At 37.6% G+C, this 16,281-nt stretch overlaps 1 protein-coding gene across 6 annotated transcripts in view; it reads left to right on the top strand.

The window, feature by feature from the left end:
• Positions 1–8,567, top strand: part of CNOT6L (CCR4-NOT transcription complex subunit 6 like) — a 113,673-nt gene extending 105,106 nt beyond the window's left edge. For all 6 annotated transcript variants that reach the window (XM_077882607.1, XM_077882602.1, XM_077882603.1 and 3 more), the window contains one exon: positions 1,211–8,567. In XM_077882607.1, coding sequence (XP_077738733.1) covers positions 1,211–1,423 — 213 coding nt within the window. In that variant the 3' untranslated portion in view covers positions 1,424–8,567. The remainder of the gene's footprint in view (positions 1–1,210) is intronic.
• The last annotated feature ends 7,714 nt before the right edge of the window (positions 8,568–16,281 follow it).

Genomic DNA, 16,281 nt, shown 5'->3' with positions numbered 1-16,281 from the left:
ATTATTTCCAAATTTCATAATACAAATTTTTTTCATTAAAAGTCTCTACTTTCTTTTTTTATATTTTTTTAAAGTAGCCCATTTCACTATAATATTATAATATTTCGGGAACTCATTATGTTTACTATTTCTAAATAGATATTTCCAGATCTGGAAATATTTCTCCACACTTGGGCTCAGGCTCTTTTGATATGGATAGGAAGAAATTTAACTTTATCTTCCCCTCCCCTTTTTAATTAGGCTCCATGCTGGGCTTGAACTCCTGATCATGAGATGAAGACCCTGGGATTAAAATCTGAGCTGAAATTAAGAGTCAGACGTTTAACTGACTGAGCCACCCAGGTGCCCCTTGACTTTAGCCTCTTGTGTCCACAGCCCGGGGCAATAAAAAGCACAGTAATTTTAAAACTTGATGATGCTCAGACAAACCAAATAAATCATCTAGTTTCATATATATATATATATATATATATATATATATATATATATATATATCAATTGTATCTCTCTCTCTCTCTCTCTCTTTCTCTATGTATATATACCTGTCAAGTATTTTTGCTAAGGAATCCAGAATTTACAGTATACCAGAATTTGTGAAAATGAGTATTCTAAAGAACACATTGGAAAAATTAACTGTATGTAGTATTTGTACGTAGGTAGCATATCTGGGAAAGCTGAACTAGAATTGGCAAATATAACCTGCTTTACCATGGATTCGTTCATATGTGTTTGGATATCTTGATGTGTAAATAATTGAAAATAATGCCAGTTAACATTAAAAAGTTAATTTGAGTCATACCTTTTCATTATGCATTTATATAAAAAGCTTGTTGTGACTGATAGATTTAGTGTATTCCCATAATGTTTATACTGATGTATTAGATTTCAGTAACTTAAGCAAGCCAATTTTAAAGATGCCTAGATAGGTGTGTTTAGCTTCTCCGTTTGCTTACCACTTATGCACACATACAAGGCTTTATGACTCCAGTTGGGTCCTGTATTTCCCTGTTGAGCCATCTTTATTTTATGTAATACCCACTGAAGACTTGAGTCGTATTTGACCCATTGTCAAGATAACAGGTACTAGAAGTACAGGTTAATCAGGTATTTGGCTTTTACAAATTATGAATTGTTCTTTATATATCTTGAGTTATTCTTTTTTTCTAAGCATATATTTTTCTTTTTTTTCCAACCCCTAATCTCTTTCCAGGGCGTGATTGACTACATTTTCTATTCCAAGACTCATATGAACGTGCTTGGTGTCCTGGGGCCTTTAGATCCTCAATGGCTGGTTGAGAACAACATCACTGGGTGTCCACACCCTCACATCCCTTCAGACCACTTCTCACTGTTAACACAACTTGAACTCCACCCTCCACTTCTGCCTCTTGTTAATGGTGTTCACTTGCCTAATCGGAGGTAGTGGAGTACTGCCCCGCAAAGACGGGGGGATCTGTTGCTATGGACCTGTACAGTTGTAAATCAAAGTATGTAGGAGTGAAGTATGGCCATCCTTAAGCTGCTTCTTCAGGTTCCTTTCATTATGTGTTTGCTCTAAGATTTTGTACATTTTTGTGTATATTGGTATCATTTGGCACTAGGGCTGGAACCAAAGTATTACTCTTTCCAAATTTTTAATTTGTTTTTAAGTTGGACCTTCTTCATATTATATTAGGAGTCAGCATTCGTAATTAATAAATCACCAATTCAAGGCCCAACAACAGTGTATTTGTTTTTCCAAAACAAATACTTTCTTTTGAATGGTTTCACATGAGCCAACTATTTTTGTAAAAGGCAATTTTTAAAAACTATAAATATGACATTTTAAACTGACTGGTGGCATGCCTTACGGGAAAAATTTCTTAGATTTCTGTTTTCCATTATAACAAACTGATTTTTGGCTCCCCTGGTCTTTTGCACATTAACAAAGCACTTAAATTTGCTAGATCTGTACATAAACTATGATACAGCTTTAACCATAATAGAAGAAGAGAGAAATTAAAGATGGTTGCACAATATGCTTTCAAAATCAAGCATTCAACAGCACATGACAGTTTGTTGGGCAAGCACTGGTTGTTTTGTTTTGTTTTGTTTTTTTGAGGAATCACTCTGTATTTAGTTCCTCTGTTAGTTATAACCTCATTGGAAGTATTAATTTTAAGCCTTTCTCTCTAGTTTATTAGGAAATAGTAGGTAATTTCTACTGCCACACGTCTTGAAAGTAGAATTTGTTATATTTAGGATGCCCACAAAATTAGTGTCTAATATCTTCATTATTGTCACCCACCTCTTTCTTCTGCCTGATTGTGCTGGAGAAATAGATAAGATCTGGGTATTAATTTTTGCTGTTATAGTTCAGTGTTTAAAAAAAAAAACAAACAAAACCCAAACAACTACTGAATAAAAAGGCCCTGATCAAAGTTTTAAAAGGGAAAAGTGATACAAATATCTCATGTGTTTCTTGAAGTAGGACAGGTGGCTGCTGGTTTGGGCTTTTTGAGGTGACAGTGGCAAGGACTTGAGGGGTAGAGAGAACATGGAGTAGTTGAAAACCCTGGATCATTTTTTTCCTGACTCTAGTTGCCAAATGGCCATTATATGCTTTTAATCTTTGTTTCCGTTGTCTGTCAGGGTTGAATTAAGAAGCTACTGGTTTATTCCCAACTGTTGTTGCTCTTTAGAAATGTTGGAATCCTTTTTTTGCCCAGGAGGGGCCAGTTGAAGATCTATGACTCAAGAGGCCGTGAACATAATAGGTTTTCTGGGGGAAAAATTGGTTGGCTACTTGATGTTAATTAGGGCACAGTTAACAGGAAAAGGTTGTGTCTCTGTTTTTAAGTTTTTCTTTATTCTGCTTTTTTGCTGCTATAAGAGTTTTCTGAAATTTATATTTTAAACTTTTCATGCACTTTACTGTTTCTAGTCTCAAAATGTGATATTTTTAATAAACAAGAAATTTTCCATTATGTGAATGAAATTTTAAAAGAAAATAGCCTATATTTGTGTCTCACTAATATATAAAGTACAGGTCAAATCTAAATTATTTAATTAGTTTTAAATATATACAATTTGCCTCCTCTTTCAAACCTGACATCTTAGGCTGTTTTATTAGTCTTAAATGATGCATTTCCTTTGGTCATTTTCTACTAATTTCTTCCATAGTAAATTAATCAGGCTATATAAGATAATGTTTCCCCAGAAGGGTGATTTTAGTGGGACGAGGGTGGTGGGATGATGTAACGTCATATATGGGATTGCATCAGAAGGGTTCCGTAGAGCCTAACCTCCCTTTTAAAAGTGCCTAGTGATAGAGGCGTTGTTTGTCATCTATTATAATTGGAATGTCATTGTAGTTGAGTGGAGTTTGATGTAAATAAAATATTCTTTTAAAAATGGTAAAGTACCAGAATAAACAAAGAAACAACCCTTAAGGTGACAGATTTTCCTCAGTGTGCAGGTATCCCTTCTTATATACCTCAAACATTCAACATCTAGCCATGCAAATTGATTACCTGAACCATAGTACTGGAAAGTAGAATAGCATGAAAAACTTAATTTTGTGGACATTACCTTTTTTTGTAATCAGCTACTGTATGTTTTATTTTAAATCTTTTGTTTTGCGTGGGTTTTCTGCTCTGGAGGTATATGCACTAACAAAACATTTTCCTCCTTTCATATGTGCATGTTAATTAGCAATGTGAGCAATATTTCCTACCATACTTCACTCCCAATATTTTTTGAGATGTTTGTATAAAATGGAATTTAAAGTTCACTTATGATTGTATATGAACCACAGAGGAGCCCATTTATTAATAAAAACTTTTTTAATAGTTAAATGTAGAGGGAAAAAATAAAAAAAATTGGGAAACATTGTAAACAGCTTAAGTTTATTTTGTGTATGCTCGAGGCACTCTGTTGCAGGAAGGTGTGTAATTGGGTTCTCTCTGCTTCCAAATGCACTCTTTCAAACCATTCATTATCCTGTGTATTTTTAATGTGGTTTTAGTAAATGTTGGTAATAGCTCTGTTGAAGTAGGTAATTAATTGTGTTATGTTTTGGGTGGCACACACACTTGGGGCATGGTAACCCAAATTTCATGTGCACGGTTTCCCTTTAGCCCACTACCCAAATTTCACACACCTTTCACCCTTTGTTCCCTTTGTAAAAGGAGTGGTATCTGTTTTGAGCTGCCAATTCAGATGATCAGAAATGCTGCTCTCCTCAGTATTGTCTTGTTAAAACGCATGCCATTTGGAACTTTGGCAGTGAGAAGCCAAAAGGAAGAGGTGAATGACATATGGTATATATTCAATGAAAGTAAAATATTTATGCTTATATACTTTCTAGTTCTCAGAATAAGTTTAATAAGCTTTATGCCATGGGGCTGCTGCATATTTTATCTGAAGTTAAGAGAAAATTTGGGCATTTTTAGGTTGTGATAATGTGTGGTTTTTTTTAACTGTTAAATATGATTTCTGATATTTGTCTAAGAACTGGAGTGTTCTTTAAATTTATTAAAACAGTGTTGTTTGAGGAAGGGAAAACTGCACTGTTTGCTATTACAACAGTCATACAAGTGCATGTCAAGTCACCCACTCTCTCAGGCATCAGTTTCTGCCTCATAGCTTTACACATTTTGATGGGGAATATTGCAGCATCCTCAGGACTGACATCTGGGAAAGGCTCAAATCCACTTACTGCTCCTTGCTTTGTTGACTTTGTTTTAAAATATTGTGCCTGGTGTCAACTTTTAAGCAACAGCACTGCCTAAAAGCAAGCAGAGAACAGAATCCCAGCACCATTCTATAGGCAACTTTTTAGAATTCAGATATAGTAAATCTGTTCAAGATTTATGATGTTTTATGTAAAAAAAATTTTGTACAATGTAGCTGAATATTTTTGTTTCATTTCTTTGATGTAAGGCGTGTGAACGTTCGTTTGAATATCACATGTTAAAGTCAGGTAATGGCACAATGGGTTCTGAGACCAGCTTCACCCTCCCCCTCACCCCCACCCTTCCACCCTCCCATTTGCCTTGTTCCAAGCTCTTTCTTTTCAAATTACTTTTCTGATATTCATAGGCAGATATTTAATTTTACTAATAAGCATCCTGTGTGAATGTATTAAATAAGCCACTGTGTTTCAGTGTTGTAGTTTGCAGAAATATAAAGCTTTGTTTCTTATTTGTCCCTATTATTTGGTGTGTTACAGTTATGTATTGAATCACAGAGAAGGGAGAAAATACCTAAAACTCGTATCACTTGATTCTATGATGGGTTATATTAGAATTGAGGATGTGGCACATTAGAAATGGAACATGGGCAAACATAACTATGTTCCATTTTGAAATTGTATCTCCTAAGTATCTGTTGTTAAGTGGGTGAAAAATTAAGTTTGTATTTGCATTTCCAAGAGTTTCTAAAAATCACAAATGCCATCTATACTTTCAAATCAAATAGCAAGAAGTAGAGAAAGCACAAGACAAAATAGGTTAAATGTGTTCTTTGATGGAACCAGAGGCATATGGTTTTTCATTCCTAATACAAGGCTAGGTTTTCTAGCAAATTGACTGTGTCCCAGTACTTACAGTACTTGTTTCTAAGTCTTACATTCTGAGTGATTTTAATAGCTTTGTAAAATGCACTGACTGATCAGTAGCTTTGGTCACAGAAAACATAATCAGTTTCTGATACATTTGGCAGGGCCATAGAATAATGGTTATATAGCAAGCAGTAACTTTATGGCACGTTTTCAAAATAGCACTCATATATACTTATATTTTGACAGAAATGTGAATTGTCACATTTATAAGGTACTATCTTTTTCCTACCTGCCCTCACCTTAAAAAAAAAAAAATCAACTAATATGTAGATTTGTTTAACCTTTTCCCTTTGAATTATATCATGTTTATAGAACTCTGAGAATTATAGGTAGACAAATTAGCTAGGAAAATTAGGATATTTTTCTAAGCCAGGAAATTCCACTAAAGTTTCCAGTTCGTAAACAAAACTTTTATACTTATGGTTACTTTGAATGATTTTAATTTTTTTTTTATTGCATCATGATCACCAAATTCAGATTGAAACTTAATTACTACACCTTTAACCTGGCTTATTTACCAAAGTTGTAATTTAAGAACAGGATGCCAAGGGCATGTTTGATTTTACAGAAAATGATTTGGGAATCTCTGTGAATAAGTGTCATCTTAAAGCTTAAGGATAAGAAGAAGAAAGTTCTTATACCTATACTGCAGGGTGTTCTGAATAAGATCCATGAAAAAAAAAAGTTTTTTTCAGGAAGGTGGTGAGGGAGAACGTGCATGTTTTCTTATTTTAACCAAATACCTTCTTTATGTAAGTTTCTCTGTTGAATTACTTACTCAAGTCTTACAGTAGGAAGTAGGCAGGTACTAGGAAAAGCAAGCTTTGTTAACCTACTTAGTAATTTATTTTGGCGTAAGTTTGGGTTATTCTTGGAACCAAAGGAAAACAAGCATGTTTGAGGTTTTATTCAACATACATCATGACATTAAAGTAATGGAATGTTTTTAAGTAAAATAGATTTTACTTTCAAAGCATATAAAATAAGGACATTTCTGCCTATTAAATGTTCATTTTTTTATGGCACTTAGTTTAAACTCAGTAGCATTGTCCCAAAACTAGAAATGATGTTATCAGAAACAGTAAATCACATTTTGAAAAGGGTATGTAAATGCCAAGGGATATGACTCTTGGCATACTTGGTACATGCAGTTTTCAGAAACTTGGAGAAAGCATAGTTTGGCACCTGTTAGTACTTCTTTTTGTTACAACAGTCTCCCCAGATTTAGATTATTTCCCTACTTGTACCTCTGTCACTTTTAAATCTAAAAGCATAAGAATCATGGTAACCCTCTCAAAAGTGGCCCTTTCTTGCTTCAGTTTTGTGTTACTGACATATAACTGTATTTTCTTTGAAGCTATTAATGGTTATATGAACCACATTTGTTTAATTAGTTATCTTAACTCACACAATTGGCTCAGTGTTGATGTGTCAAACAATGGCTTTGCTTAACAGGCTTAGTTTCCTGCTACTTGTTTCAGTCTTGGTACAATAAGTGATGCAGTAGTCTGGGTGTGTATGTATTCAGAAGCTGTACTGTTCTTTCTCTGTGCTTAACTTGCTAAAAATATATTCCCTTACCTGTGAAATTCCTGAGCGTTGCTCTGCCAACTTTTTTCAGGGGTGGGGGTGGGTGGGAGGAGTTTGGATGGCTGTATTACTGCACACTGGATCTGGAATTGTTCAGTGTTGTGAGTGGCAAATTTCTTAAACACCAGCGGCACTGAGAAGTGCACTATGGGCATTCGTACAGTTGTCCAAATGCAAGCATTTCTTTGATCTAGGAAAGGTTGAGGAATAGAGTTCATTGGACTACTTGGAATATTTTGAGGAGGATGAACATTTCAAACTTTGGCTTTTTTTTTTTTACTTCTGGATGGGGTGGTAATGAGGGAGACTTCTTTTTTGGTAAAGAGAAAGAGTGTGTACCTTCTCTTTCGGAAAGGCCAGGGTGTTTGCCATATTCACTATGGGTTAATTTATATCTTGTATTGTGATTTCTTTCAACCATAAAACAAGTGCCAAATAAATGACGATCTACTCTTCAACTCAACTTACCATTTGAATAGGGAAGGATTCATCTATTTTCATTATTTGGCAATAAATTAATAATGCATTGTTTTGCATATATTTGAGTCATTCTGTGGCCTATAAAGTGTTTTTGTGATTAGTTTAATGGTTGGAAAGCAAAACACTTGAGTTTAAAACTGAGCAAGATATTTTGGTAATTTATCCCTTGAATGCTTGGGAGTTTCTAGTGGTACTATTCCAGAACAGATTCTCCTGTTTTAGGTTATATATTTACTTTACTTTTGTCCTAGGAAAAAGCCAAGCACTAAATCAATTTGTTACTGTGTTCCATTAATCAGTTTAAAAATCTAAGATTTTTTTTCCTTTTTTTCTTTTTTCATTCATTCTCTTGTTAGAAGACTTAATGAAGTGCCATGTAATTGTAGCTTACTAGTGTTTAATGTTTAATAGACTGATTCTGTGGCGTTCTAATCATTTAACACTCTGTTATCCTTGGAGAAAGTGGTTCTACTCTTACTGAACACATTCTCTCTGACAAAATCACCAGCTGCTTTATTTTTCTATTTATTAAACAGTTGATGAGGTCTGAAACTTGACCGAACTGCTCAGCTGAGATGTTTTTCACAGTAGACACTGTACAAAATGTGCGTGCAAAAGGACACAGTTGGGTGGTAGTATTTTTTCATTAATGTGAACATTGACTAAACAAAGCAGTCCTGCCTTTTAAATCTTGTGGCAGCTCAGAAGGGAGGTGCTTAAGAACCTTAACTACTATGTCAGATGACAAAATACTTTTTTCCATTTTGGAGATTGGGTACTGATCACACATGATGTATAGGGCTAAATATATGCTTGTTTCCTTGCACCTGTGTACTTCCTCTTCTCTCCCTCCCTTTCCCCTGTAGGCAATAAATGGCCATTTTGCAACTGCGTACCTTTGTCTTGATTTTTTACTCTTTCTCTGTGCAGTATGTGTCTGCTTTTAGGTCAGTACATCTCTTGGAAAGTGAAGTAAGAAGCCAAGGTAATTCAGACAAAAAATTATAAATTCATGCTACATTTTTTTTCTAGTGAAAACTGTATTACTGTTTAAACAGTACCTTGATTAGAATAGATTTGGAAGTTAGCCGTAATTATGACTTGCTTTGGCTGAAGATATCTGAGCAGAGGGACATGTGTCACTTCTGAGTGAGGCTTTAAGACCCAGTGTGCAGTTTGCCGTATTCCCTTTTGTTGCTTTGGTGATAATGGAAGCATATATTGAGATTCAACTTCCCATCCTAGATCTTTGAGTGACTGATGAACAGAGCTTTCCTGCTGACGTACACAGAAATGTGTGAGAAACAACAGCCAAATCTCAGTGTCTTCATAAAGGTTTGTTATTGCAGCATGGTCTAACCCATACTGGCTGATATGCAACCTTCAGATCTGCTGAGTTACCACATTAACCAGTCTTAATAAGTAGACTTCCCAAGACAGAGTAAACTCATTCAACACTTCAATTATCTACTAGGAACAAGCTGCTTTGGGGATATAAAGCTGGACAGATTCCTCATCCTCGAAGAATTCACTTTTCAAACATTTCTATTTTTGACACAAAATATTTGAAGTGTTTTATAGTAATGGTATCTTCCATCTTTAGAGTCTTGGGACGGAGGGTGGGGGAAGGCACACTGAAATAGCAATTTTGAAACTACATTCAGGGATATTCAGTTGAAAAGTTATTTAAGATATGGTATACTTGGGACCAGATTATTCTTGAAGAGAATGAAACAACTGAGCTGTCCAGTTTAGTAAGTGCTTAGGGAAGATAATGGAAGATTTGGGGGGAACAGATTGTGAACATTGACAGATCTTTAGCCCAGTGCCTATTGATTGGCCCTTTTTACCAAGGATCCAGTATAAGTTGGTCACTGACTCCAAGGATCCTCTCTATATAGAGGTCTTGACATTGGCAGCCTTCAGGAAGTACTCCAAAAGTAGAATCACTTGAACTGTATCTCAGAGGGACCAGGCTTTAGGATAACTGGCTTATTAAGAAGATACTCTAAAATAGAGGAATCAAGACACTAAGTGTCCTTGCATTTCACCACGTGACCTTGACAAAAATGTACCGATACTAGTAAAATGAATGTAAGAAGCAATCTCATGAAATTATAGAAAAAGGCACCAAGACAAGCTTGCACGCAGGTAATTTGGAGAAGTGATCCCAAGAAAGAGTAAGGGGGTAGGGATAACAATAAAGAGGGAAAGCCAAGTCAAGGATGCAATATTGAGCCGATCACCTCTATGGGCAACTGGGACATAAACTGGCCACTGACTCTGAGGAGCTGACTAGGGTGCACCTCAAAATTGTCTTCATGAGGGGTGGGAGAGGAGAGTAGGGGCTCCCATGAAAAAAGGGTGTTAACTCTTACCTGTGTGCATCTATTAAATTCACTAAGTAGATTCATGCAAGAATCTCATAGGGGGGAAATGCATTGGGTGGTGGTCCGGAAAGCAAAGCGCTGTTGAGTTACACCTGTGTGGGCAGCCCGGGTGGCTCAGCGGTTTAGCGCCACCTTCAGTCCACGGCGTGATCCTGGAGACCAGGGATGGAGTCCCACGTCGGGCTCCCTGCATGGAGCCTGCTTCTCCCTCTCCCTGTGTCTACCTCTCTCTCTCTGTCTCTCATGAATAAATAAATAAAATCTTTTTTACAAAAAAGTTACACCTGTGTGCAACTGGTTGCTAAGCTATGATTGCAGTAAGGAAGTGAGCTGAGAGGATGTGAGGCATCTGAGGAATCTGACGTAATGACACACTGTAATCTCAACAAAATAAGGAGTCGGAGAACAAGGTACAATCCATTGCAATTGATTTTGAGGCTGATTAATATTTGTCACCTTCTCTCTTCTGTCATGCATTCCAGATTTTACTCAGTTTTGCACCAGCACATCAGTGGATCTAGATTGCTTTCCTAAGATTTGGCGACCCAGACCGTCGTCCCAACAAGATGTTTTGTGCTTGTTGGGTATAGGTTGCTTGGGTTTTCCAAGCCACCCCTGAACAAGGAAGAACCAAGAGCTGCCCCATGAATCCCTTGGGTTCCAGATATACTTTTTCCTGCCTTCCATTGTGTAGCAGCAGCCCTACTTTCTCATGCCAATATGATGAATCTTTGTGCACCAGCATTGTGAACCCTAAATGACCCTTCCTGGGAGCATCCAATGCCTGGGAGGTATGTGGGTATTAAGTTTCAGTCTAAGTCCACCTCAGCACCTCTGAAACACCATCCCATCTTCAGTTTCCTACTAATTGCATATTAATCTCTATTTCAGACTATGCTTCCCAAGGAACACAGCCTGCCACACCAAATTTCAAGGAATCATGCCAGCAGCATATTAGGACTGATTGTTTGCTAAGACTTTAAATCTTGAATCACAATAGAAGGCCACTATGTCAATAAATTATTCCATATAGAGTCTTACTCAGGTCTCTCAGATTCAACACTTTTCAAGATCCACATTCATATCTCTCTTTAATCCTGGTCATAATGTTAGCCCAGGTCTTAGAATTCTTTGGGTGTGAAAGCTAGTTTCTTTTGGTTTAAGTGCTGTATACCTCTGCTCAGTTGGTACTGTAATGTCACCATAGTTATTGGTCCCAAGTTCAAAGAATGGAGGCATGAATGGGACTTTGGAAGGACTTTTGAGGCTTCTGTATGTAAGAACTTTGCAAGTTTCCAGGCAAAAGGAGGTTTCTTTCTTCTAAGAAGGGAGAGGGCCCTGAGAATTCAATGACATCTGGGGATTTGAGCTTCTCTGGCTTTTCCTTTTTTATCTTTTTTTTTTTAATATTTAAGAGAGAGCATAAGGAGAGGGACAGTGGGAGAGAGACAATCTCAAGCAGACTCTGCTGAGCACAGAGCCCAATGTGCAGCTCGATCTCACAACCTTGAGATCATGATCTAAGCCAAAATGAAGAGTTGGCTTCTCAGCTGACTGAGGCACCAAGGTACCCCTTCTCTGGCTTTTCTACAAAATATTTCCATCCCAGGGTTTACAGTTTCACTTTGCACAACCTTGAAGATTATGCTCATATTTGTTGTGGCTCTACTATTGTTATACAAACCCTGTGCCTGATCTTTAGCATTGTTTGCCCTGTGGCTACTGAAATAATCATTTAAGCACTGCCCTGGATGTATTTGACTTTCACAGTATGTCTTGAGTTACAGTTGGCTAATCTGAGCCTGTCATTTTCTTTTTTCAAGATGTCCAAAGTCAGTTTTGAGAACTGGACACCCTCACAGTCCTTATACTTAAAATTGTGCCATACTGTTTGTGTGTGTGTGTGTGTGTGTGCAATACTGTTTAAATGCTACTGCTTTACATATAAGCCAGTGCTTCTCTTCTACCTGTACTTCAAATCCACCATGAGTGAAAGCACATTGGGGTCATCAACCAACAATGGAGTGACTAGAGAGTGATCCATGTCCAGAAGCATTTGCTTTTTTTGAGCTACTTCTGTTAATGACTATCTTGGCCTAAGTTTCTCAAAAGGACAGAGTCTAGGAGATCTTCCTTGCAGGTTGTTGATGTTGGGATGTGATCCTAAGAAGTCAACAAAACTAAAAGGCAACCTACAGAGTGGGAGAAGATATTTGCAAATGGCATATCATATAAAGGGCTAGTATCCAGGATCTATAAAGAACTTACCAAACTCAGTACCCAAAAAACAAACAATCCAGTCAAGAAATAGGCAGAAGACATGAACAAACATTTCTCCAGAGAAGACCAATACATGGCCAACAAGCACATGGAAAAATGTTCCACGTTACTTGCCATCAGGGAAATACAAATCAAAACAATGAGATACCACCTCACACCAGTGAGAATGGGGAAAATTAACAAGACAGGGAACAACAAATGTTGGAAAGGATGTGGAGAAAGGGAAACCGTCTTGCACTGTTCATGGGAATTACAGCCACTCTGGAAAATTGTGTGGAGGTTTCTCAGAGTTAAAAATAGAGCTACCCTACGACCCAGCAATTGCACTACTGGGGATTTACTCCAAAGATACAGATGTAATGAAATGGGACAACTGCACCCCAATGTTCACAGCAGCAATGTCCATAATAGCCAAACTGTGGAAGGAGCCACAATGTCCTTCAACAGATGAATGGATAAGGAAGATGTGGCCTATATATACAGGGGAATATTACTTGGCCATCAGAAAGGATGAATACCCACCATTTGCTTCGACGTGGATAGAACTGAAGGATATTATGCTCAGTGAAGTAAGTCAATCGGAGAAGAACAATCATCATATGGTTTCACTCATACGGGGAGTATAAGAAATAGTGGGAGGTACCATAAGGGAAAGAGGGGAAACTGGGGGAATATTAGAGAGGAAGACAAACCATGAGAGACTCCTAACTCTGGGAAAACAGAGGGTTGCAGTAGGGGCGTGGGCGGGGTGGGGGATGGAGTAACTGGTAGGCAGGCATTAAGGCAGGCATGTTATGTGTGATGAGCACTGGATGTTATATGTTGGCAAATTGAATTTAGATAAAACAAAACAAAGACAGGTGGAGACTAGGAAAAGTTAAATGAGGAAAGAACCTAAGCCAATTCAATGGTGAGTTCTTGAGCTGATCACTTCTGTGAGCAGCTGAGGCTTGATCTTACCAGGAGCTCTCCAAGGACCCAAGTAAAATGCACCTGTGAATGTCCACCTGAGGAGTGGAAGAAGAGATTTATCCAATGGTTTCTAGATCCTCTTGATCAAAGGTCATTTACCTAAATGTTAACTCTCTCATCTGTTCAGGCCCAGGTTTTATCCTCAAATATGACATAGTAGGGGATCTTGAACTTATATTAAAACAAGTCAAGGAAATGTACTTAAATTTACAACAGCAAATGTTCAAGTTCTTATTAAAATAAATTTAAGAGTAGTCCTGTGTTTTCTAAGCATATTATAGGTACTTGTATCCCTTTATTGTGGATCATGGCAAATATGTAAATTAATATAAAAACTAGAATTTCCTCTTTCAAGGTTTATTTTGTGCCAGGCACTATTTGTATGCTTTATATACATGAAATCATTTAATCTTCACAACAACCTAATAAAATATGTACTGTAATTCTCTTAATTTTTCAGGTGAGGAAACTGAGACTCTGAGAGGTTAGTAACTCAATAGCTCTGTGTTCTTGGTCATGAGCTGGTGTAAGAAGCAGGAAAAGGCTTTGCAGCAGGTTTAGGCTAGAGTGCAAGTGGCCCTTCCTATTGAGCCCTGCAGACCTATGGCATTAGAGGTCCAGCTGCTACTACACAATGAGAGGAGGGAGGAATATATTTAGCACCCAGGCGTACACTTGGGTGACTCTTGGCATTTCCCTGCTCCATTTTGCTGTGTAATTGGCAAGTGCAAGAATCATGAAAAGGGCATGGTAACCAGATTCTAGGTTACCCCATCAGATCAGGCACTAAGAGCAATAGGGATGCTCGTTGAGAATGAGAGGGAACTTAGGGTGGGTGGATAGTGGAGAAGGGAGATGAATATCAACTGTAGCCCCAGAACAGCTGTAGCACAAAACTAGTTCATCGTATTAAACTTTCCCTTGTAAGATTTGGGGGGCAGAGAATGGAGATGCTTTCAAAATGTATTATGCAAAATGAGTGACTGACTTAAGGTGGTAGTGTGGTATACTACTCTGATTACTCTCTTCAGGACTGAAACACTTATTCTTTCATCTGGGAGTGGGCTCGCCACTGAGAATGTTCCTAATAAGTACCTTAGGCTGAGGAAGGACAGCTGCCTTGCCCAACATCATTCCCCATTCTGTCTGGGGCCAATGGCTGGCTAATGTGAGGTTTACTGACTTTGGCCTCCTCACATCAACATGTGACCATTCTGAATGGACATGGCCAGCTCCAGAGCCCTGATGGCAATGGCTGGGATCTTTGTTGCGACTGTATTGCTTCCTTCACTTCCCAGGTTTGATTTTGGCACTCTCCAAAAAACTTCCTGAATGCCAGTCTCCATCTCAAAATCTGTTTCTTGGAATATCCACAAGGTGGGTAATTATACTAGTGTTCTTGAATTATAAGAATCTTACTAAAGAAAACTATAGTACTTGTCATATATGATAAATTTCCAGTATGTATGTGTGTATCTATGTGTGTATATTTTATAAATGTATATCAAACACATAAAGCTGTGCAAAACATAGAAATAAACATGTAGACCTTATTTAAAAGGCCTGTAGATCTGGGGCACCTGGGTGGGTCAATTGAGCGCCTGATTCTTGGTTTCTGCCCAGGTTTTAATCTTATGGTTGTGGATTGAGCCCTGCATATGGGCTCTGGCTCCACGTTCAGTGGGGAGTCTCCTCGAGATTCTCTTCCTTTGTCTCTCCCCAGCTTGCATGTGCTCTTCTCTTTCTCTAAGATAAATAAATAAATATATTAAGAAAAAAGAGGTCTGTGAATCAAATGGCACAATTTATGGGGATTTATGGTCTCTTGTGGATTAATTTGGAAGTGTCTATAATAAGATTACATTAGGTAGGATTCAGTTGAAAAAGACCAGAAGATACTCTATTTCAATCAAGATGAGTAGGATAGGGATCCCTGGGTGGCTCAGCAGTTTAGCGCCTGCCTTTGGCCTGGGGCATAATCCTGGAATCCCGGGATTGAGTCCCACATCGGGCTCCCAGCATGGGGCCTGCTTCTCCTTCTGCCTGTGGCTCTGCCTCTCTCACTCTCTCTGTGTCTCTTTTGAGGAACCACCATACTATTTTCCACAGTGACAGTGCCATTTTACATCCTTACCAGCAAACACAAGAGTTCCAATATTTTCACATCTTCACCAACACTTGTTATTTCAGTTTTTTATATTTTTGGCAGTAGCCATCCCGCTAGGTGTGAGGTGGCAATGTCTCATTGCCGTTTTGATTTGGATTTACCTACTTATTAGTGATGTCGAGCGTCTTCTTATGAGTTATTTTTGTATCTTCTTTGCAGAAATGTCTGAGTCCTCTGTGCATTTTAAATTGTTTTTTTTTTTTTTTAATGGTTGAGTTTGGGGAGTCTTGATATATCCTGGATATGAATTCCTTATCAGATATGTGATTTGTAAATATTTTTCTCCCATTCTGGGGATTGCATTTCTATTCTGTTGATAGTGTCCTCTGATTCACAGAAGTTTTTCATTGTATAAGTCCAATTTGTCTATTTTTGTTTTTGTTGCCTGTACATTTGGTGTCATATCTAAGAAATCACGGCCAAATCCAATATCTTGAAGCTTTCACCCTATTTTTAAAAAGTTTTATGGCTTTAGGTCTTACATTTGAGTAATGGATCCTTGGTCCATTTTGAGTTAAATTTTGTACATGGTATTAAGACCTAATACCTAATCATTCTTCTGCATTGGATATTTATTTTTCCCAGCTTTATTTGTTGAAAAGACTGTCCTTTTCCCATTGAATGATTCCCCCTTGCTAAGAATTTAACTATTTACATGAAACTTTATTTCTGCGCTGTCTTTCTATTCTGTTCCATTGGTCTGTATGTCTATCTTTATGTCAGTACCATAGTGTTTTGGTAACTGCAGTTTTGTAGTAAGTTTTGACATCAGGAAGAGTGACTCTTCCAGCTTTGTTCTG

Source organism: Canis aureus, chromosome 33 (genome assembly GCF_053574225.1).
Source record: "Canis aureus isolate CA01 chromosome 33, VMU_Caureus_v.1.0, whole genome shotgun sequence".
In the NCBI taxonomy this organism is placed as follows: Eukaryota; Metazoa; Chordata; class Mammalia; order Carnivora; family Canidae; genus Canis; species Canis aureus.
The sequence above is the reverse complement of the archived record's forward strand: the minus strand, read 5'-3'. Positions and strand labels throughout refer to the sequence as shown.